Here is a 23,618-nt window from a genome sequence, read left to right as displayed (position 1 = left end):
TCAGTGTGGTGCTATATTGGCCTGGGGAAGGAACAATGTAGTCAGTGTGTAGCCACTTCTCTTACTCTTTTAATGTAGTCTGTCTTGGTCTCTGTGGTGTAGGAGAGTACTTCAGTATCACCCCAGTGATCTAAGATTCTTTTACTTTTCTTGAAAAATTTTAGTCTTTCTTCTGGTGAGGGTGGGTGAAATCAGGAACAACTTATATCACCATATTGGTGATATTATTCTGACTCTAAGTTTTTGCTTTGTGGCTACTATGGTGACTTCATGTAACACCTTATATTTATAATAGTCTATTTTAAGTTGATAACGACTTAAGTTTGAATACATTCTAAAGCCCTACACTTTTACTCTCCTCCCATGTTTTGTTTTTGATGTTACATTTTGCATCATTTCATCTATCTTATATATTCTTTAACTAGTTATTGCAGTTAATTTGTACTTTTGACTTTTAACCTTTATACTAACTTTATAAGTGACAAATGTATTATATTTACTGTATTTACCTTTATCAGTGTGATTTATACTTTCATGTGTTTTCTTGTTACTTTTCTTGTGTATCATCTCTTCAGCTTAAGGAAGTCTCTTTAATATTTTTTTACAAGGCTGGTATGCTGGTGATGAATTCCTTTAGCTTTTCCTTTTATGGAAAAACTATTCATCTCGCTTTCAATTCTGAATGATGACTTTTCCAGACAGACTATTATTGGTTGGGATTTTTTTTTCTTTCAGCACTTTGAATATATCATGTTATTCTTTTTGACCTGAAAAATTTTGCTAGGAAAATCTGCTCATAGTCTTTTGGGGTTTGTTTTGTATCTAACATTAGATTTATTTTTCTCTTGTTACTTTTAAGATTTTTTTCTTTATATTTAACTTTTGACCTTTTAATTATAATCTGTCTTGGTGGGGGTCTTTTTGGGTTCATGTTATTTGTAAATCTCTGGACATTCTATATCTGTATGTCTGTCTCCTTCCTCAAGTTGAGGATGTTTTCAGCCATTATTTCTTTAATGTTTATTTATTTATTTATTTATTTATTTATTTATTTATTTTTGAGAGAGACAGAGACAGAGAGAGAGAACGAGTGGGGCAGGGGCAGAGAGAGAGGGCAACACAGAATCTGCAGCAGGTTTCAGGCCATGACCTTTAGCACACAGCCCAATGCTGGGCTTGAATTCTTGAACTGCGAGATCATGACCTGACCTGAAGTCAGGTGCTTAACCGAACTGAGTCACCCAGGCAACCCGACAGCCATTATTTCTTTAAATTTTCTGTCTCTGTCTCTCTTCTCCTTCTGGGACTCTTATAATGTGAATGTGAAAAACATCTTTGATGTTGCTTTAGTCTGATTAAAAGCCAGACCCTCAGACAACGTCTTTTAAAGAACGCAAATCTATACAGTCCTATGAGACTGCCAGTGTGAGCCCCACAGGACACCAGAGCCAGGCTGGATTTGTTCTCTGGGCACAGTCAGAAAAACTGGGCCTCTGCATCTCTATTTTTGGAGATGCCAATGAGCTTCAGTGACGTAGAGATACAGCATTCTAATCGTGTTTCCCAGCCTATGTTTTCTGAGTGCAACTTTATAGCTCCTAGATGTGTGCCAAACCTTAAACCTACCCTTAAGCCTTAAGTTCCAGGAGAAGCTACACAGAATAGCTTGGTGTATGTTTCATTTTGCTGCATGTGCAGTGCTTTGGGAATAGTAACCTGTCAAGAACTATCTAATCATTACAGACCTGTGGAGCCCAGAAACACAAGACTCTCTGGCCACCAGAACCAAGTGTTCAAGGGTTATCTCCGGGATGACAGCTGCAAAAACCAAGGCATCATACACATGTTATCTATATATACTGTATATATAGTTATATATACAGCTTTAGACTTTGTGTGCCTTTGGGAGAAAGTGAGTACAGGTTCTCCCAATGTCCTCATCTTGAACTAGAACCAGATCTCTAAATTTTACAACCTCGTTATTTCTTGTATATTTTCAGCCAAATTACAGTAATTGTTATTAGTCACCTCCCAGCTTTTTTCCTTTTCTACCTTTGGCTCGGGAAGTTTTCCAATAAGAATCCTTACTTTTTTCTCTGTATTTGGCAACAACTTGAAAAAAAAAATCCATCATGTAAGACCCAACATTTCAGGTCATGGAAATCTACTCCCAACCCCAGAAGATCAGGAAATCTGTTAGTGTATAATAATATCTCCTGGAAGTTTGGTACTGTCTTTCTTTCCCTTTAGTAACCAACTTGAAATTCAACTTCTGCAAACCAGTTGTTCCCTTTCTATCAATTCTGTACGTCAAAAATTCTGCACATGTAATTTACTTGTACAAAGCAATGAAAATGGAAACCATCTATATGAAAAATTGAAACCAACTTTCTATTCCAAAAAGAAAATTATGGTTAAATATTTTTAACCATATGATTAATATGACACCTAAATTAATATATAATAATATAATAATAATAACCATAATTAATATGATACCTAAACTACTTACTACTTAAAAGAGAAATGAGGCTTTAAATTTATATTTTAAGCACTAAGTTTACTTTTATGATGGGTTGTATTCCTAGAAAATGTGCAAAAGAATGTAAAGAGAAATCGATTTCCCCATAGCTGTAATTTTATAGTAAGAAAGTTAAATTTTCAAGTAAGAGCATTATGCTTAACATTTTTATAGAAATGACCACATACTACATAAGGATAATCTATTTAACTTATGGTTAAGTGTTATATATGTACTCTGTGCTAGTATTTAAAGCTTTCTAAAATTAAACAGCATAACCAATTATGAATAAATTGCATTTAAGGTCATATAGATTGTTGCACCAAAATATCTCTAAAAATATCTATCTTCTTTTTATGAAACTATTAGGTTAAAGAGCCTTTTATCAGAATTATAAGATTCGGAATGATATCTAAGCAGATTTTGACAAGTATCTTTCAGAGATGTTGAGGCAAATATGTAAAGCTTTTTATAGTGACTTCTTGAAAAGCTGATTCAAGGAGATATATTTTCCTGTCCTATTTGTCTTGCATGATGTCTCTGTAATAGGTATACAGATAAGTGTTAAGACTCTTGTTCATTGTAATACCTTAAAGCAATCTCACTGATTTATTGAGCTGTTATCTCATAAGATCAAGCATTTACCTTTCCACCAGCATTGAATAAAGGCATCCAGACCTTCAAAATTCAAGAACCAGCATTCCTTATTTTGTTATATTGTTATTCCTTATCTTGTTATATTTTATTATAATGTTATATTTTGTGATAATGTTATTCCTTATTTTGTTATATTTTGTTATAATGTTATATTTTTCTCTCTCACTACAATAGGGATTCATATGTCAAAACCCAAAGATTCTACTTTTATGGTAGCCAAAGGAAAGATACATTTATTAATTAGACCACAAGTCCACAAATCTTGTGTTTGAAGTACTATCTCTAGTCAACAACTTCAAAGTAGGTGTGAGTATTTAGAACTGAAATACATTTTCTCCACAAACAGCAGGATGTATAGTTCCACATAATTTCCTTTCCAAATAATGTCCTTAGAGTGGGACTGCCTAGACAGTCATTCTGATAATGCGTCCATTAACTCCAAATGTATCTGGAAACCTTCTTTAAGCAGTGCTTTCAGATGTAGGTTAATAAAGCAAAAGAAAACCAGTTTCAGTGGGGCACCTGGGTGGCTCAGTTGGTTGAGCACCCGACTTCACACAGATCATGATCTCACGGTTCATGAGTTCAAGCCCAGCTTCGGGCTCTGTGCTTCGGATTCTGTGTCTCCCTCTCTCTATGTCCCTCCCCTGCTCTATCTCTGTGTCTCTCTCTCCATCAAAAATAAACACTAAAAAAAGAAAACTCGTTTCATTAATTTATCATTACAGAGCTCTCTTCCTCCCTAGAAACCTTGTTCTTTTTTCTTTTAATTTCTCCTCTTTTAGTTTTCCCTCCTTCTTCTTTAGCTGCCTGTTCACGTGGATATTCTGAAGAATACAACCACTTCGCTTCTCCTCCTTCCATGCAAAGTGACTGTGTTATTTAAATTTGGGGCATAAATGATGAGAGTGATGTATTGAGCTTCATACATGACAACCTGAGAAGCTGAGGATTGCTTATATTCAAATCCCTCATAATGACTCTGAAATAATAGACATAACTGCTAGAAAAATAAGGATAAGGAGATTGCCAGAAAGAGGACACATATTTCTCTCCCATTCATTTATTATGTGATAATATTTTCGGTTTCTAATAAAATTCTATGAGCTCTACTCACAGAGAATTTTCTCAATAAACATAAATTTGTTCAGAGTGTTGTATAGTAATGTTTAATAAGACAAACATTCCAAAAAGTTCCCAAAACATCTAAATTTCACAAGATGTTCATCTCTCAGTTTTTTTTTTTTTTTGGCTACCCCCCTCATAGCAACATTTTTATAGATATGTCAACTAAGGCAAGGGAAACAAAAACCAAAATAAACTTTTGGGACTACATGAAAATAAAAGAGATTTTGAACAGTGAAATAAACCATAAACAAAACAAAAAAGCAATGTACTGAATAGCAGAAGTTATTTGCAAATGATATATCCGATAAAACCCATATATAAGGAATTTCTACATCTCTCAGCTTTATAACCTTATTTCATCTATTTATGGGTTTTGTATGACATATATTAAGACCTAAAATATATGTAGTAGGAAAGAATGAGCTATTTGTGTCTCATATCCCTGGTCATTAAGACTGTAGATTGGGACAGTATTAGAACAACCTATCTATCATTTGATACTTTGTAGCTTGAAGCATTATATGCCATACCAATAACCCAGACTTTTCAGATAATATCAAGCAAAATGTGTAGAAATGGTCTTGGTCTCATGCAGCTTAGCTTTGGTCTGTGTCTTCACCTTTAACGTAAAGTTTAATATTGAGCTAGTAAAAGTAGCAACAAAAATAGAAGGAATAAATTAAGTATATATGGTGTATACAGGAAAAAATTTTGGCTCACCACTGTTTATACTCAAGCAAGTTATTTCACCTCTCTGAGGTTCTATTTATTCACTTGTATTGGAAACTTCCACAAATTTATTAGAAGGTCCAGATGAGGGGAGGCTGGTGGCTCAGTTGGTTAAGCCTCCGACTTTGGTTCAGGAAATGATCTCATGGTTTGTGGATTTGAGTCCATGTTGAGCTCTGTGCTGACAGCTAGGAGCCTGGAGCATGTAGATTCTGGAGCCTGGAGCCTTCAGATTCTGTATCCCCCTCCCGCCCCACCTCTCCTCTGCTCGCACTCTGTCTCTCTCTCAAAAATGAATAAACATTAAAACTTTTAAAAAAAAAGGACCAGATGAGATGCTAAATTGTGAAAGTACCCGTGAAATTCTGGTAACCAGAATACAATAGGTATCCAATAGATTTTTAGTGAGTGAAAAAATTTCTATGCCCTTTATTCAGTAATAGGTTTGTGGCCCTGAAATTTATGCACACATTGCCTCAATTGTCACTCCCCCTTTGCCTGTGCATTTATTTATCTCTTAAAAAGATTGACGAATTTTACTCTCATTCACAAATAAAAGTTTTAATATAATAGAAATTTAATTTTATATCTTGGAAAAGATTCATGTATTTATTGTATCTTATTAACAATATATTTACTGAAGTAATGTTTAAGATAAAATATACAATCTCCATTTGGTTGAAAACATCTGTAAAAACTTGATCTAGGTCTAAGAAAGTATCTTGAATTTCAAAGAGGAAACAAGCAAACTCTATCCTTCCTTCCTCTCCCACATTTCTTACACTGCCTCCACCATTACATCCTTGTGACCACAATTATCACAGAAGAAAATTTCCATTGTTCACAAATTTCTTAAACAAATTGTCTGGCTGGTCATTCTGGCCTTTGGAAAAAGCTAGAAAACATAGCTAAAGTCACAATTGAAAAGGTATTTTATTTTTAGCTAATCATTGATGAACCACTCTCTCTGCTCATAAGGCGGGAACGGGTCACAGAGTTGCCATGGCGAGATAGTTGGTCACGAAACTCTGAGGCCATGAAATAATACAGAATGGGATCCAAAAGACAACAGAGACTTGCAAGGCATAGACAAAAGGGGTGGAAATACAGTGTGCTTTGGACAATGGGACAACTGCTAATGATGGTTTCCTTCACCATAGTGTAAAAAATAAAGTTAATATGATAAGGAGTGAAGCAGATGAAAAAAACTGCAGCACACATAAAAACCATCCGCAGTGCTTTCTGCCTCTCACTGATTCCTTGGAAAGCCATTGGTGGCTGCCTCAAGGATATAGTAGTTTTCCAGGTACACCATGCAATGATAACTACTGGGAACACAAATCCTGCCAGCTCAGCAACTGTAATCATTCCAACCAAAGCCACAGTATTCATTTTCTTGTAACCAAGATCAGCAAAACAGGACTGATTGTTGTTGGATGAGTAGGTGCTTCTCAGAAGGGGAAATGGCAAGCAGGCTGTTCCCACGATGATCCAGATGGCAGCACTGATGCCTACATCATACCTACGCTTCCAGTCTCTGGCCCTAAAGGGCTGGAGGAGAAAAAAACATCTCTGAAGGCTGATGCACGTCAGGAAACAAATGCTGGCATACATGTTGAGATACTTCAGGTAGAAGCACAGCAGGCAAAGGGCCTTCGGGAAGGGCCAGTGGTGGCTGATGTAATAGTAAATCCGGAGAGGTAAGGACAGCACATGAGCAAGATCAGCCACAGAGAGGTTGATCATGAAAATGATGGCTTTATTTTTCTTGCTGATGAAGCGGCACAGAACCCACAAGGCTGCACTATTGGCCAAAAGACCAGGGATGAATATGAGGATGTAGGTAGTTGCATAAAGGGAGTTCTGAAATGTCACATTAGTAGCATTGCAGTCAGTCTCAGCATTGCTGGTACTGTTGCTACCCATCTTGAATATTTCAGTATACTCATCAAGGTAAGCCGTGGAATTATAATCCCTCCTTAATGAAAGAAAAAAAAAGAATATAATGACTAATAAGTTCTATAGCCAACACCCAGATTCTTTTTTTATACTTAAAGAGAACAAAATATTAAAATTAGAAAAGACTTGTTTACAGAAGAAAGAGCAGATGCTCAAGGAAGATATGTAAATGATCCAAGGTCACCTAATGAATCAGTTTGAAAACCATGCAATTGTCCCCAAACTGACCTTTGAGATTGTCTAAATTGTGTCTTGCAGGCAAGGACATCCTGAAATATTTACTCTAGTGGTCTCACCACCACAAAAAAAAGTATGGTATTTCAGTCTATTCCTTTTGTATCCAAATTTTTCTTGCCCCAAGGCCTGGTTAATGTGAATACTCCTTACTCATTTACAATTGCAATGATAGAAATCCAACCTCACCATTTATGTCCCCTTTCTTCTCTTTTGTCTACCACCTGGTCCATTGGGTTCTGACTTCCTACCTTGGTACTCTAGCACTTTGAAAATGGCCCTGCCACTTAAGCCTGCATTGCTAATGCTGGCTAAGTTTCAAAACTTTGAGAACACTACCTCCTTATTATTCTATCACAATAGCATAGGTACTTCTTAAAATCTCTTTCTCTCTCTCTTTTGCCTTAGGGTATATTCCAATTTACATGAAAAATATCATTAATGCATGCGTTTATAGGCTGAACTAGGAATTCTCCTTATGTGATCTGGAATTTTCTGCCAGGAATTCTGTACTGGAGTAACATCATGGACATGGAAAATGATTCAAAAGTCACAGTAAACATTGATTAGGGAACCAGCAACATAGACCACAAAATCATTTTTTGGAAACAATTTGAAACTTAATACTTATTTCATTCAAATAGTCACCATAAAGTTTTTAAAAATTTAATTCCCTTAATCTTATTTTATGCTTCAGTGAGGTTTTTATTGTTTGTTATATGTAGAACATGGAGAATATAAAGTAATCTTTAGGACTTCCCAAGGTCTGGTCATGGATTTATGCAAGCTGCCTGCAAATAATAAGAAAGCAACAACTTCATTATTTTACTTTAACACTCTTATAGAATTTTACACTGAAAAGAACCTTTAAAATTATTTAATTCTGCCATCACATAATACATGTAGAAGAAGTAAGGCCAAGAGAGAGGTTTATTAGAGACACAAAGCTACTAAACAGAAGATCTGGGACTTCAAATGGGAGTACAAGGTGCCTAATACTTATATCCTTACATCCTTCTCTTCATTTGTTTTCCTCTCCAAAACAAATTTTACAAACATAGCTTCTGTTCATATTGCAGGAATGTTTACTGCAATTAGAGCTAAACGTGGAAGAAATAAAGGAGTGAAGTTGTTCCTTAGGTGGAATAGCACTTTTGTTTTTAATTGTTTCTGTTTTAAGTAAGTTTACAAACCAAAAGAGTGGTTTCCTTTTAGATTCTCCTCATAAGGAGCAGAAATCACTTCCTATATCATTTTACGTCTTATTGCAGGGAATAGAAATTTGAATTAAAAACAAAACCCCAAGAGCACCTGGGTGGCTCAGTCCATTAAGCAACCAATTTTGGCTCAGGGTATGATCTCAGGGTTCGTTAGTTTGAGCCCCACATTGGCCCCTGTGCTGACAGCTCAGAGCCTGGAGCCTGCTTCAGATTCAGTGGCTCCCTCTCTCTCTGCCCTTCCCCTGTTCTCACTCTGTCTCTTTCTCAAAAATAAATAAACATTAACAAATTAAAAATAAATACACAAATAAAAACAGAACCCCAAACAATTAATTCACATATAAAAGAGAGTCAACATTCTGAGCTACCATTACTCTACCATTACTTTCACTTTCCCTCCCTTAATATTTTATGCTCCCTACTTGGTCTGTGATATCTCCTGAAATGTCATGCAGTCATCTTGCTTATGTATGTATGACTTTGAACAGAAGGTAGAAGGATGTTCACAGGTGAAAAGAGGAAATAATTACCATGATGTGACTATTAGTAATGCACTCCAGAATCTACAATGAAATTTTTCACATGAATTTATCCAATGTCATTCTCACAGCCATCATAAGAGGTAAGTACTATTATTACTCTCATGTGCAGATGAGAGATGAGGTAATTGAGGTTCAGAAAGATGCAGTAAATTTTCTGAGGTAACAAACCTAGAAAATAGTAAAAATGGGATTATACTATTTTGCCTTACTTTCTCCAAAGTCTATGCTATTTCTACTACACCACTTGCTTCTCCTTGCTTAGGAGGGACTACTTAATAGAATGGGGCTTATGACATCTGGAGGGTACATTATAGAAGAACCTTTCTAATTCCATAGTAAGACTTCATAATATTATAACACTAGGATTACTTTAATTAGGCTAATAAGATATAACAAAACACTTTTCCCCACATATAACACCCATCCATCCTCAACAACCACTTTGATTTCATTATTGGCAATGTTTCTACTATTATCTATTATCCATACAAAAACTGTGAGAAAGCAAGGGAAGATGCATAACGTGCACTACAGTTCCAAGAACTGAGAACATCTCACACCCACCCAAGTCACACTTCCACTTTTGTACTTTATAGACCTGGGTATTTGTTCCTGCTTCACTGGTGTAGAAAGTTTCACTTACTAAAGGGGGATGTTCTATTCACACCTCTGTGTTAAATAACAGAAACCTCTTAAGCCAGAACAGCAAACTAGAGATCAAATTCACACCTTCTTTTTTCTGTGGGTTTTTATGCCTTTGCAATTCAGTTTAATGTGAGCTTAGAGATTTTCATGGTCTGCTTTCCAAAATCTCTTGTCTAGACTGAAGGGAAGATAGGATGGTTTTGCCCCAAATCTGGTGACAATTAAATGTAAAATTCCCAAGGTAGGGTGAAGCTGGGGGAATTTGTTTTGGGCAGGACAGAAATATAAGCTCTCTCAGGGGACATTTAGCTTGCTGTGGACAATCTGTGACACTTCTGAAATTTAAGAAAGGAGAACAACCTAAGAAGCCGCTCACAGAAAAATGCTGAATGGAAGGGCTAAAGTTGGAGTGTGTTCCTTCTCTCTGTCTCTGCTCTTGCCACTGTCTCTGTTTCTCTTTGGTTATAGCCCTGTTGTTGACTATTTCCAGGTGGCTTGTGCTACCTCTGTTGTCAATTTTTCTCCCCTTCCACCTACACATATCTTTGTTTCCTGTCTCAGAAAAATGTATAATATTGGTGATTCACTCCTGTGTCTGAATTCCCCTTCTCAGTAAGCTCCATGACTCTCTTCCCAGACACTCAACCTGGAGAGTAGGGATTTATCCAACCCATATCACTATATTTCCTCCATATCCAATCAGAAAATGGGGTGATTCTCCCATGTAAAAATCTGTACAATCCATCTACACTTCCACTGTTGCCATCCTAATCTACACTACTGTCATCATTCCTCTTGACTACTAAAACAGATTGATTTACCAGACTCCCTGCACTTCAGTCTTAGCCCCCTGAAGTCCATTCTCCATACTGTGTATAACACTAATATTAATTTTGGCCATGATTTACTGAAAGCTACCATTTATTTGCAGGCTAAGCACTCTTCACATATTATCTCATTAGTCCTCATTGCAGCCCTATGATTATTTCCATATTACTGATGAGGAAACTGAGATGAAAAGAGGTTAAATAAGTTTTGCCAGTCACAAAACTTACATAGTATAGAGGTAGGGTATTAGAATTAGAGCCTATGCTTGTTTCCACACTCTCTTACCTTTGTCCTGGAACTTACTAACCTCTTCTAACACTTTCTATATGGTGGCCCAAATAAACTTTCTTTGATATATGTCATTCTCCTCTATAAAATTCTTTGCTGGCTTTCCACTGTATGAAAGCCAAACTTCTCACCATGGCCTAAAGGCCATAGCTAATATGTCTCCTGTGCCCTTCAACATCACTTTGTTCCATTATCTTACTCATTCTCTATATTTTAACTACACTGAGATGTTTTCAGTTTCTAGAACAAGCCAAACTTTTTTTTTTCTGACAACACCCTCTACATATATTTCTTCTGTCTGCGACTATATCCCTCAAGATTTTCATGCCTGGTTCCTTTTAATCTCAGTTTTCAGATCAGAGACTGCCACTGCCAATACTATCTAGGCAGTCCTGCACATCATTATATACTCAAACCATCTGTTCCTTCTCTTCATAGCATCAACATTTGTAATTTAAATGTTTGTTTACTTGTCTATTGGCTTTTTCATCCACTGTGCCATTAGCTTCACTAGCGCCATAACAAGATGTGCTATGTTAATCACCATATAGCCAGAGCAGCTTACTACAGAGCAGCTTGAAGTCCTTATTTGGAAGCCTCAGGCAAAAATGCAAACTCAGATATGTCAACTAATACATTTCTGCTGCCTGATTTCCCTAGGATGTTTTTTTGATTTGGGTTATTATCATCAACATACCTTGCACCTATCCTTTTCAATTCAGAAAATTCATACCTGTAGAAGGTTGAGAGAGAAGCAAACTAATTAATTTAGAAATCACAAGTGGTCAGACATATCCTATGGGTATGAACCAGTACCACCCAAGTTCTCAGAGTATCATTAAGAGCATTATCTGGACCTCAGAAAGAAGCTAGTACTTGTGGCCTACTTCTAAAAATATTGTAACCCTTTATGTTTCTAGGCTGTCATTCTGCAAAGGGTAAAACTGCCTCATCTAATCAGCAAATAACTTCCTACCCACCTATGCATAGGGACTAAAAGGAGAGTGAGGATGCATCTGCAATCCCCAAAGCTCTCCACTCATTAAAACTAAGCATAAAGGGAAAATGACTCTATTTTTTCCATAGATTTTTGAGAACTCTGGCTGCTTAATCAATATATATTTAATTAACAAAATCTTATAAACTTTGTGCTAGGTTCTGTGGAGAATACAGAATTATCTGCCATAATCTCTGTCCCTGAGAACCTTCTGCTCTGTGTCTCTGAGAAACTTCTGGTCTGGTGGGGGAAATATTTTTAAAATCTCCAACATCATAATCAGTGCATCACAAGAATTGCAGTAAATTACATAGGTGATAACAAATCCTCATATTATCATAGCATCATCCCTATGAAATAAGTGAGACAGATATCAGTAATACCCTTACCATAGTGTTTAACTGACAATGAGATGAATTTAAAAACAATTAAATACCCACTTCAAGCTCACAGGGTAAGAATACGGTGAAAGTGAGACCAGAGGCCAAACTTGTAGGCCTCTTACTCAATGCTCTTTCTACCATATCAGACTGATTTTTTTTGAATTCTGAGAGATAGAGCACCTCAAGCCAGAAGAAATAGCACTTGTGGCATGCCATCTTCATTTTCTTATTGATCTCTTTAGGAACAGGGTTGGAAAGAAAAACAGAGATGGTGACTGAGGAAGAGATAAAGTTAACGTACTTTGCCTGACTTATACACTTTTTTTTTTAATCCTAATACCCTTTTAAGGCTTTGGTGAAGTTTCATCTCTTCAAGAAAGCCTGCACTGGGTATTACCAATACTATTCATCTGGGATTCAGAAATTTATGACTTCATACAGCAAATTAAAATTCTGCTATGAGTATATCCAATATGCTAATTGCTAAGAATGGTAGATTGAGGTGGGAAATTTCAGCGAAATGTAGTGCATGACTGTTGTTCTCAAAATGTTTACAGTCATTTAAGAGAGATAGACATAAGAATAACTAGCCATAATAGATTTTTGAAACATGCCATGAAAGAGAAAACAAAGAAGTTTTTGTGGGAGTAGAAACCAATCCTGCACAGAAGAGGATTGGATGTTCAACTTAAAGATTAAAGTCCATTTTCAACAAACAATTTGGGTGGGCAGGGTACAGGAGAAGAAAGGATGGGGGAAGAATTCCAGTAATGAATAAATAGAATTCAAACATCCCAAACTATAAAAATAAATGACATAGGTAGCAATAATAGGTGTCCTAGTCCAGCTGAAAAACAGTGAGATGGTAGGGAAGGTGGAATGAGAGGTGAGAATGGGAGAAGGGAGTAGAAGGGAAAAGAGACTAAAAAGGTAGATGCAACCCAATCATGGAGAGTTTTAGCAAAAATCTCTAAAGGATTCTGGGAAGACAGTCATATTACCATACTGATGTTTTAAAATAATCACTCTGGCAAAAGTGTAGAAATTGATTGGAAAGATGGGCCATGTCAGACAGGAAATCCGTATCATTTGGGAATTTGTAGAGTGACCAACAGTTTGGTTTACCTAAGACTGAGGGTTTCCTGAGACAGGATTTTCAGGGCTAAAACTGTGAAAGTGCAAGGCGAACAGTATAGTTGATCACCTTATTAGTACAACAGTTGAGGTGAAAACAACAACTCTGAACTTGTTATGGCAGGAATATTAGAATTTCAAGTAAAATTCAGTTATGGAATTGACCAGTTTGGGACATTGTTTGAGGATTCAAAGATAAATTCAGTTATAGAATGTGTGAAATTTTAGAAAGAGATATCAAAGTTTTGCACTTTTCCAAAGCCCTTTCAGATTAGTAGCACATAGCATTCACCTCTCCTGACAATCTGAGCCAATTCACCTCTTCCTTATCCTGGGACTTTTCAAATTTGTACTCTCTGGCTAGCCTTTTCAATTATTGACTCATCAACAGTATAATTATTAAGTTTCACTGCAAATTGTACCATACTAGCATGCATCATACACTCCCAGAGACCTTAAATATTTAAATCCCTCCATTTCTGATGGCCAACCTAGCACCCTCCCTTATCTTACTTCCTTCCTTACTGAGCCTAGATTAAATGGTCAAACCAACTACTCTTACACAAAAAACCTCAACTTCCTTATTCACCATTCTCTTGCTGTATGAGACTGGCAATGTCTTAATTGAAGATCAAGTCCACAATCCGTGTTCTTTTTTTACTATCCAATCTGCTGAATGCTCCTATTAAAAATACTAGGATCTATTTGGAGTGCAAAAACTAGAAATTTATGACTCTAGCCTAAGACTTTTTGCTTCAGCCTTTCTTTGCACACCAGTGATTACTATCTTCTTTCATTTCCATGGTGGCCATTCAACAGCTTCACAACTTTACTAAAGTTTCTTCTCTCCTACTCTCCCATCTACCACCTTTCCCAGCAGAGACTTTGTTAAGGTTTTTATTTAAATTCAAGTTCGTTAACAAAGTGTAATATTAGTTTCAGGTGCACAGTATAGTGATTCAACACTTCCATACAATACCCAGTCTTTTTTTTGTTTTGCCTCTCTCTTTTGTTCCCTTTGCTCATTTGTTTCTTAAATTCTACATATGAGTGAAATCATATGGTATTTGTCTTTCTCTGACTGATTTTGATTGGCATTATACTCTCTAACTCCATTCATGTCATGTCATTGCAAATGGAAAGATTTCATTCTATTTTTATAGCTGAGTAATATTCCATTATATATATATATATATATATATATATATATATATATATTATATATGCTACTTCTTTATCCATTCATGAGTCGATGAACATTTGGGCTGTTTCCATAATTAGGCTATGGTAGATAATTTTGCTGTAAACATCTGTAAACATATATCCCTTTGAATTATGTTTGTATTCTTTGGGTAAATATCTACTAATACAATTGCTGGGTCATAAGGTAGTTTTTAAAAAAAAAAAAAAACTTTTTGAGAAACCTCCATGTTGTTTTCCAGAGTGGCTGCACCAGTTTGCATTCCCACAAACTGTTCAGCAGAGTCTTAACTTCTTAAATCACAGACAACGTTGAGGTTGTTGGATGAGAAGAAACTCAGTTTCATCTACTGTCTCCTCCCAACACATAATCTTATATACTACTGCATCTTTCTTACTTCCCAACACAGCTACTTTTCTCGTTGCTCAAGATGAATTACCATGCTCTCAATTCATTTTAGGGGTGCCTAGGTGGCTCAGTCAGTTAAGCATCTGACTTGGGCTCAGGTCATGATCTCTCTCATGGTTCATGAGTTCGAGCCCCACGTTGGGCTCTATGCTGACAGTTCAGAGCCTGAAGCCTGTTTCGGACTCTGTGTCTCCCTCTCTCTCTCTGTCCTTTGAGCCCCCCTCAAAAGTAAATAAACGTTAAAAATTAATTCATTTTATATCTCTCAAGATCCTCTTTCATTAATTGCTCCCATTTATTCTAGACATCATCCTTTCCTCCACTCTCAGTTAGATCTGTGTCATCAAGTCTCACCAACCCCCAAAATAATTCTTCTCTTCTATATGCATCTTATTCTAGCTATTTGTTACTTTTTTTAATCTTTTAAAATAAACTAATAATAGTTGTTTACCCTTGTTGTTTCCTTTTCCTCACTTTATATCCATTCTTTATGCACTCGAAGGTGGTGTATATGCCCTCAGAACCTCACTGAAACTGCTTTAGCAAAAGTGACAAGTGACCACCACATTGCTAAATCATGCAGGGCTTCTTTGCTGCCCTTGATACAGTCTGACCACTTCCATCTTTTTGCAAAGTTCTCTTCCTTTGGCTTTCAAACAATGATTTTTTAATTCTCTTAACTTCTTGTTCATTTACACTGAGTTTCCATCATGGTTTATTTAATTTTTTCACATCCTTCAGCTGTTTGCTTTCCCTAGGTCTGCCTCTTCTCTTCTTATTCATTACCTTAATGCTGAGTAACATCACCTACTTTAATGGCTTAAGTTACCACCCATATTCTGATGACTTTCATATCTCTATGTCCAGGACTGGCCTATCCTAAGATATAAACCCATTTTGTCCAGCGTCCAGCTGAAAATTCACATATGAATGTCTCCCAGGCATCTCAAAATGAATATGTCCAAAACAAAAGTCATCATATTCCCTGAACGTTTACTTATACACCACTATCAGAATTCTTAGAATAATCCTAGAGTCTTTCTTCTCTCTCTTTCAATCAACCAAGTTTTCTCTCCCTCCCTGTCACACTCTCTCTTCTTTCTCTGGATTATTGAAACATTCATTAACTGATCTACCTCCCTCAAGGATTGCCCTGTTAAAAATTATTATCTACTATGGTATCAAAATGATGTATAAAAATGCAAATTTTGGCTACCATGTCACCATAGGAATTGCTTTAATAATACACTCATTGCATTATATCAAATGTTTCCATTTTTTTCTGTATTTCTTACTAAACCATGAGAATTTTGAAGACTAAAACCACATATTAATCATTTTTAAATCTCCAGAATCTAGCAGAATGATTGGCACATAGTCATTAAGTCAATATTTTGACTGAAAAAATATACTGCTTTGTAACAACTCTTATATTGTGTAACTATTTATGAATCTCTCCACACAGACGGTTAGGCATGCAATAAGTTTATACACATTGGTTTGTAAAGACAAGATTATGGAGAATAGGCACAGTTATGGTCTCCTCTACTACTGAATATATGGTCAAAGCAAGGAAAATAAGGTTGGAATCTAATAAACTAAATTTATTTGTTAAATAAATTTAAACAAATTTATCTTTCTAACTCTATAACAAGGCTAAACATATAGCACTAGTAAACCAATTGCTGTTAACCGGCCCATGTAGGGATTAATCCCAAGGGCTTAATCTCATTGTTGTGGCATAATCAAGTCATCTAACCAAAACCACACTGACAATAAATTCCAGGTAAATTATAACCTGTGAAAATGCCACATCCTCAGCATATACTTCAGCCCTTAGCTCTGTAGTTGTGAACCACTTAGAAATAAGAACAGAATTTTTAGTGCCTCCAATACCAGCATTATAGAAGTAAATGCCCTTGGTCACTCCAGTGTGCAGTGCTATGTCCAAGGTACATGCTGCTTAAACCAAAATCCAGGACCATGATGACAGATGCCTCTTCTCTTGAAAGAGGAATATGATGATAGAAGCTAAACCCTAATGGGAACTTTCTTCCTGGATCTTATCTCAAAGGTCAATATTTTACTCTCTCTCAACTCTAATCTTTCCCATGCACTGGGAAACCCTATTCTGACTTCCTCCTTTGTACATTTATAATACCCTTATAAGGACTTATAGCCTGCACTATAAGAATGTAGTCTTTCTGAGGGAGGACTCTGTATCTTAAACTTTTATGTTATTCACTTTTCTTAGCAGATGGTTAGGTATGCAATAAGTTTATACACATTGGTTTGTAAAGACAAGAGTATGGAGAATAGGCACAGTTATGGTCTCCTCTACTACTGAATATATGGTCAAAGCAAGGAAAATAAGGTTAGAGTCTAATAAAGATGGACATCTGAGAGTTCCAAAGCGTGCAATTCTGGATTTTTATTTAAAATCCAACAGGATTTTGGGGCGCCTGGGTGGCGCAGTCGGTTGAGCGTCCGACTTCAGCCAGGTCACGATCTCGCGGTCCGTGGGTTCGAGCCCCGCGTCAGGCTCTGGGCTGATGGCTCAGAGCCTGGAGCCTGTTTCCGATTCTGTGTCTCCCTCTCTCTCTGCCCCTCCCCCGTTCATGCTCTGTCTCTCTCTGTCCCAAAAATAAATAAAAAAAACATTGAAAAAAAATTTTTTTTAATCCAACAGGATTTTAAGCTTAAGTAAGAATATGGTCATTAAACATTCTTTTTATGGAAATGAAGAGAAATGGTCTGTTGTCTCAGAACATAAAGGTATGTTGGGTCTTTAAATATAACTCAATGGAGCTGAGTCCAAAAACTTAGGAGCTGCCAATAACATGTAACCAAAAGTAGTTTTGCATCCCAACCATCTGAATGCTGTGGTTTCACAATGGTAGAGCCAATGTAACTTATATTATTATGTCATCAGAATTCATACCAGACTTCTAAGTTTCAGTGAAATGCTAAATCCAAGAAGTTTTCGCATGCATCCTGTCAGTCACTATCCAAGTACTATTCATGTTACCTCATCCTTGTAAGAGCTCTGAGTTAATTACTATTATACCTTTTAGAGATCAGAAAATGTAGGCTCAACAGGATTAAGTTTATTAAAGTCACAGCTATTATGATTTCAGTTGTAAATGTAATTTATGAGCAAAGAAAGCTAAAATTATAATACAAACAACTTTTTTCACAAAAAGATATTTTAAGTTGCATTTCTATGAATAAGAGTGCCCATCAAATATATAAGCCTGTTATTCTCAATTCTAGTTCTAGTGCTTTTTTTTATATCTACGCATAGATGGCAAATGACTGCCCATCAGGTGCCATCATAGTATTGCATCAAAACGAGGGATCTTTATGAAGATTTGCCTATGAACCCAAACCATAATAGATCTGTGAATAGAGTACTAGAACAGTTTCTTTATAACAGTAGTGATATGAATGTGACAATATTTGCCCTAGGTTGGGAAAGACTTAAAAGCATTAGTATATATTGAAAAAGAGCACTGGATTTGGAGCTAAGACATGTGGGTCCTAGTAACTATTCAAATGTTCTTTGTGTTGCCCTGCTAAGCCTTTTCCTTTCTGTGGTTTTCATTTCCTTCATTATTAAAATATGACAACTTGAACTGGATGATTTTAACTCCCAGCCCTAACTTGCCATGATTTTATGAGCATGGTTCCTCTCAACCCCTGTATCTAAATAATACTACCAGCACTGCCACTGTCATCATTAATGCAGCAACCACCATCTCAACCCACCTACTGATTTATACTTTGCAAACCATTATTGCACCAATAATTGCTGTTAATCATTAGTAAAGGTATAGGTTGTGAATAACCTGGTCAGCGAATATTATCTCTATCTTAAGGATCAGAAAAATGAGGCTCAGAGAAATGACCTTATTTACCTGAATACATAAAGTTAGCATGTGGCAGAGTGAGGAAAGTGAAACCAAGGTTTCCAGTACTAAGGTGACTGCTCTTCCTGTACAACACTACAAATCTTCACTGTGTCGGTCCTCCCCCTCTTTCCACCCCTTATCATTAAGTCACTAATACTGTTAAGTGAGCATGTTTATAAAATTTGTTTCTTCTATTTTCTTTGACAATAGGGCCAGTATGTGAGGTTGCCATCTTTGGAGAACAAGGGAAAATTAAATAAGGAATGGTTTCTGAAGGGGGTTCCCTCCCACTCTCTAGGGGGCAACCTTTACAAGCCACTTGGAAACCTAACTTGCTTTGTCTTACTTTACCTTTTCCTTCTTTAAACCTTAAAAGTCTCACATTTATTACCTATGCCAGTCTGACCCATATGACCATGGTGTCCTTTGTTCAATCACTCACAATCACAGCTGAAGAAGAATAACTTGAATTTGAAACCCTGTTATCTCCTGAATTGATTAGAATCAACTCTAAATTACCCACTTGACATCAGAAACACTAAGCTTTGTATATATCCTGTAAGTCTAGACATTTTTTTCTATAAATTAGAAGAAGTGAAAATTATTTTCATCCTTAAAATGAATTAAAGTAACTACACTATTGACAAACAAATCTTAAATGTTTGAATTTAACTGTCATTCATGCATCTGTATTATATTTTTAATCATTTGGGAAAGATGCTTAACTATATATCACTTTTGCAGTTGCAGTATTTTGGAGGTAGCAGGAATCAGGTTCTTTGGGCAGAACTAGGGTCATATCTTAACTCAGTTATCAGCTGACTAGCCTGAAATGTCTTAATTCATATTCGTGGGCTTCAGTTTCTTCATTTATAAAAGTAAGATCATAGTCCCTGCAACATAGATTGTTGTGAAGATTAAATGGAAAATGTACATGAAATGACCTATTTCCATGTCTGGTACACAGTAGAAATTAAATAAATGGTAGTTCATTTCCCCTTTACTTGTATAGAAAGTAATCTCCATGGGTTTTTGGTTAGATACTGTACTTTTATGGGTTTAGAAAATCACCAAAAATGTATAGTTGTGAGAGACGGCTAACAGAGCTAAAATAAAATTTCTTAAAGTAGAAGGCTGGAAAGCATGTGTTATTTTAAAAAAGAATATCCCTTATTATAGTAAATATATTTGTAAATCAAAATCATTGTTCTTATAATACAAACTGTTGAAAATACAGATCTACACAATATTCGTGGCTGTTGAGCATGCAGTATTTGGAAAATGTCAGTGTAAAGGGGCAGGTTTTTCTAGGAGTCCATTGGGGCGCTTGCGTGGCTCAGTCGGTTAAGCGGCGGACTTCGGCTCAGGTCATGATGTCACAGTCCGTGAGTTCGAGCCCTGCGTCGGGCTATGTGCTGACAGCTCAGAGCCTGGACCCTGTTTCAGATTCTGTGTCTCCCTCTCTCTGACCCTCCCCTGTTCATGCTCTGTCTCTCTCTGTCTCAAAAATAAATAAAACGCTAAAAAAATTAAAAAAAAAAAAAACATCTCTAAGAGTCCAGGGTCTGGTTCCTAGGGACGGAAGTCCATAATAACCTTGTAGTGACATTTTTATGTTTCTCAAAGGATACTTTGGCCTTAAAAGATTGAGTAATACTGATTGGGTGACAATATCATTGTGGAAGTCAGATTTAAGGCCTAGTTCGCTTGTTTGTTGTGTTTTTCATTAAAAAAGGAAATTAATTACAAAAAAATTTGCCTGTGGTCTAAAAGTTGAAGTTCTCACGATAACATTATTCTGAATGAAATATAATAGTCCTTGAAAAAGTTTACTGGGTTCCATTTATGATCTAGATTATATTTCCAGAAAGTCCCCTCTAATGAAATTTTCATGTTACGGCCCTATTATTTACCACTTAATGATATGTCACTTTTCTCAGGTACCTAGGAGCCTAGAGTCAAATCATTGCATTGTTATGAAGGAAAGTAAAGACCATCTGTTCTAAGCTCTTCCCTTTATTACAAGTGAGAATATTGAGACCTACACAAATGAAGCAACTTGACCAAGGCCACGCAGCGAGTCATTGGCAGAACTTGAGTTAGGACCAAGTCTTTTTGATTCTGTGTTTATTGATCCACCTACTCCATCACTCTTCCTGTGATGCATGCAAACCAATACTAAGTAAAAACTTCCTTGCAAAATAATTTGACCTCAATGTAAGGAAACTTCTTGACCAAAAGTTTTTAAGTAAAGCAGACTCTCTGCCAGTCATTGTCCTGATTGTTGGGCCTCTTAGAGTGGTTTTGCAACAGACAGCTCTGTCCTCTTTGCTTGAGCTGTGACTGAAGGGTATAGACTTCCCTGCCTATTAGGGTATCAGTTGAGTTATCCCAAACATAACTAGCCATGAAAAGCCAACAGAAATCACCCAGAAGTATGATCACCCATTTTTCAGTCTTATGCTCCACCACTTCCAGGGTTTGAGCAGTCTGTACAACATGAATTAACAACTTTCCTAGTTGAACCCCAATAAGAACTGCTTTTAACCAAAGGAGGACCTTTGTTCAACAAGAATCATGGCAAAGACCATTACCTTGAATGCATTACCTGATTCTTAGTTCAGGCCTTTTTCCACCTCAGTATACCAGCATATCACCTATTTCAGCACTGAATAATTTTACTGTGTAACAATTGCTAAATGATAAGCTACTCAGTTAATAGAAATGGCAGTGACACCCTCCATCCATTTAAGCAATCAAAATAAAAATGTTCCCACTGACAGGACTTAGGGACTGAGACTACTCCCCACCAAAAGCACAACAAAGTTTATTATTCTATCCACAATGATCCTGGTACCAAAAAGCATGGCACAATCCACCCTTAAGGACTCCCCAGTAGAAGTTTCCTTTTGACTCAGTCATCTTGGCTCAGAACCAAAGAGGTTTCTACTACTCAGAGTAATAAGAACAATAATCACTTAAAAGATAGGTGCCTCTCCTTTGGGTTCTTCTATACAGAAGGGCTAGAGTTAACAAAGCAACTTTTAAAGGATTAAGAAACATCCCTGAGCACACTCTGAAATCATGTGTATTTACTTTCACATTTATCCGAAATCAAGTGTCTATTTCACTGACTCTCAGTTTTCCCATCTGTATTATGAAAGATTTGCATCATTAAGAGCTCTTTCAATTCCAAAGTCCATGATCTTTCTTTCCTTCTATCATGAAAAAACTTGCTATTTCTGTATATGAAAAACTAAACTTAACAAAATAAGGACCTAATACATAAAACTTTTTTTCATTATGAAATTGTATAAATTACACAAAACAAATATTCAAGTACTCTTTTTTGAGTTTAAAATGTCAAGTTGTCTCAATGAGTCTCACTTAACACAGTTTTCTCAACACTTTGTGCTCTCTCCCCTGGTTGATGGAGAACCACAGAGCCCTTAGCAAAAAGTGAGTTGCATCACATACTCCATGCTCCTCAAGAATGGTGGGGTACTTGATAGCATTACCCCTGACTTTGTACTCTAGTCAGGCTCAAGGGCAAGCACGATTGATCTTGCTGTAAGAAATTTGAAATGAGAAACCAGTGGCCATTTTCACGTTGGACACTGGTCCCACATCTGTCTCTATCCTGGATCTTCATGCCCTCACCAATATTCCCACATGGAACCACCAATTCCAAGATACTAGGCTGTAACTTACCCTGGAGCCTTGTCAGGATTAGCACTCCTGTTTCTTTGCAGGGAGTTGGGAGTGAAAAAGCCTAACTCTGGGCGGCACAGATTCTGCTGATAACTGAAAAATTTGTTGTTGAAAGAGGAAGTTGAGTTCATTTGGTGTCTCACCACAGAAACCTTATTTGTACAGACCAAAGGTAAGTCCCTTGAGCAGATGACAGTACTTAAGTTTTATTTCATTTTTATTTCATTTAACAGATAAATTCAAAGAGTATGGAGTCAAAGCTTGTACAAAATCAAACCATAGCTGCATACAGCCTTCCTTACTGTCCCTCACCCTATCTCTTTCCAACACAACTCACATGTCTATTTGTCTCATTAGAATCTCCATGGAAAGATAGGATTTTGGTGCAAAATTTGAAGACAGTTTACTTTGAAAAAGAAAGCTGCAACTCCTTCAATCCTGAGGACATAAGGTGAAAAAACCTCAAGAACAGCAGTTGAAGTACCTTTGCTTAAAAGGTTCCCTCCACATGGAGTGCTTTTCCCTCAACCTCTCATCTCAAGGCTTAAAACCTAATGTATAGTTAGTTATTTTTGTTCATGGTTTATCCTTTCTGTATACTGCAAACTGATTGAGGGCAAATATTTTATGTCTGACTCATCTCTGTTTTCCCAACTAGTCTAGAACAAAGCACTTTTATGTTTGTTGAATGAATAAGTGAGGGAATGAATGAAAAAAAAAACAAATGTTCAAATAACTCATGACTAAATAAATGAAAAGTGCTGATTAGAGTCTCCTGCCAGTGTACTAAGATTTTGGTCTTTATGTAAAAAGTTTATGGGACCTTATAATTATGAAAATAAAGAAAAATATATACTTGGGTATTATAGTGTCAGCCAAGTCTGAAAGTAGTTCTGAAAAAACAAGGCTTACAAAATGTACAAACTTCTGTGGGCATGTAAGGGAACCACATTCAGAAACCAGGGCCAAGAGCTGCAAAGAGCCTTCTGGGTAATAACCATAGCAAAGGGGAAAAAAGGTAAGTATAGTAGGTTAGGTCAAACAGTAGCACTTTAATTTATGGATAAAACTAATAAGGAGAAAGTAAATGACAACATTTTTGTGGGAGGGCAATCTAGATCT

The 23,618-nt window shown here is 36.5% G+C and overlaps 1 protein-coding gene across 2 annotated transcripts; it reads right to left on the bottom strand.

Annotated features, from left to right (window-relative positions):
- Positions 1-5,494: 5,494 nt before the first annotated feature.
- LOC124509554 (putative P2Y purinoceptor 10) lies at positions 5,495-22,627 on the bottom strand. Of its 2 annotated transcripts, XM_047076272.1 has the most exons (3): positions 22,497-22,627; positions 8,979-9,011; positions 5,495-7,013 (listed from the first exon to the last, which is right to left on the bottom strand). In XM_047076272.1, the coding sequence occupies exons 1-3, from the start codon at positions 22,625-22,627 to the stop codon at positions 5,975-5,977; spliced, it is 1,203 nt and encodes a 400-aa protein (XP_046932228.1). In that variant the 3' UTR covers positions 5,495-5,974. The 2 variants fall into 2 exon arrangements, with proteins under 2 accessions (XP_046932228.1, XP_046932227.1); XM_047076271.1 differs by lacking the exon at positions 8,979-9,011.
- Between the last annotated feature and the right edge of the window lie 991 nt (positions 22,628-23,618).

Source organism: Lynx rufus, unplaced genomic scaffold (assembly GCF_022079265.1).
Source record: "Lynx rufus isolate CCGP_SWC_20201006 ecotype Redwood Valley unplaced genomic scaffold, mLynRuf1.p SCAF_14, whole genome shotgun sequence".
Taxonomy (NCBI): domain Eukaryota; kingdom Metazoa; phylum Chordata; class Mammalia; order Carnivora; family Felidae; genus Lynx; species Lynx rufus.
The sequence above is the reverse complement of the archived record's forward strand: the minus strand, read 5'-3'. Positions and strand labels throughout refer to the sequence as shown.

What these genes read in the sequence shown, in the direction of transcription:
- LOC124509554 (XM_047076272.1), bottom strand. Translation starts at nt 22,627, where the DNA reads ATGAACTCAACTTCCTCTTTCAACAACAAATTTTTCAGTTATCAGCAG. An exon ending in AATCCTGACAAGGCTCCAGG is followed by an intron (nt 9,012 to 22,496) that starts GTAAGTTACAGC and finishes ATTTCATTGTAG; the next exon opens with ATTCTGGAGTGCATTACTAA. An exon ending in TTACTAATAGTCACATCATG is followed by an intron (nt 7,014 to 8,978) that starts GTAATTATTTCC and finishes TCTTTCATTAAG; the next exon opens with GAGGGATTATAATTCCACGG.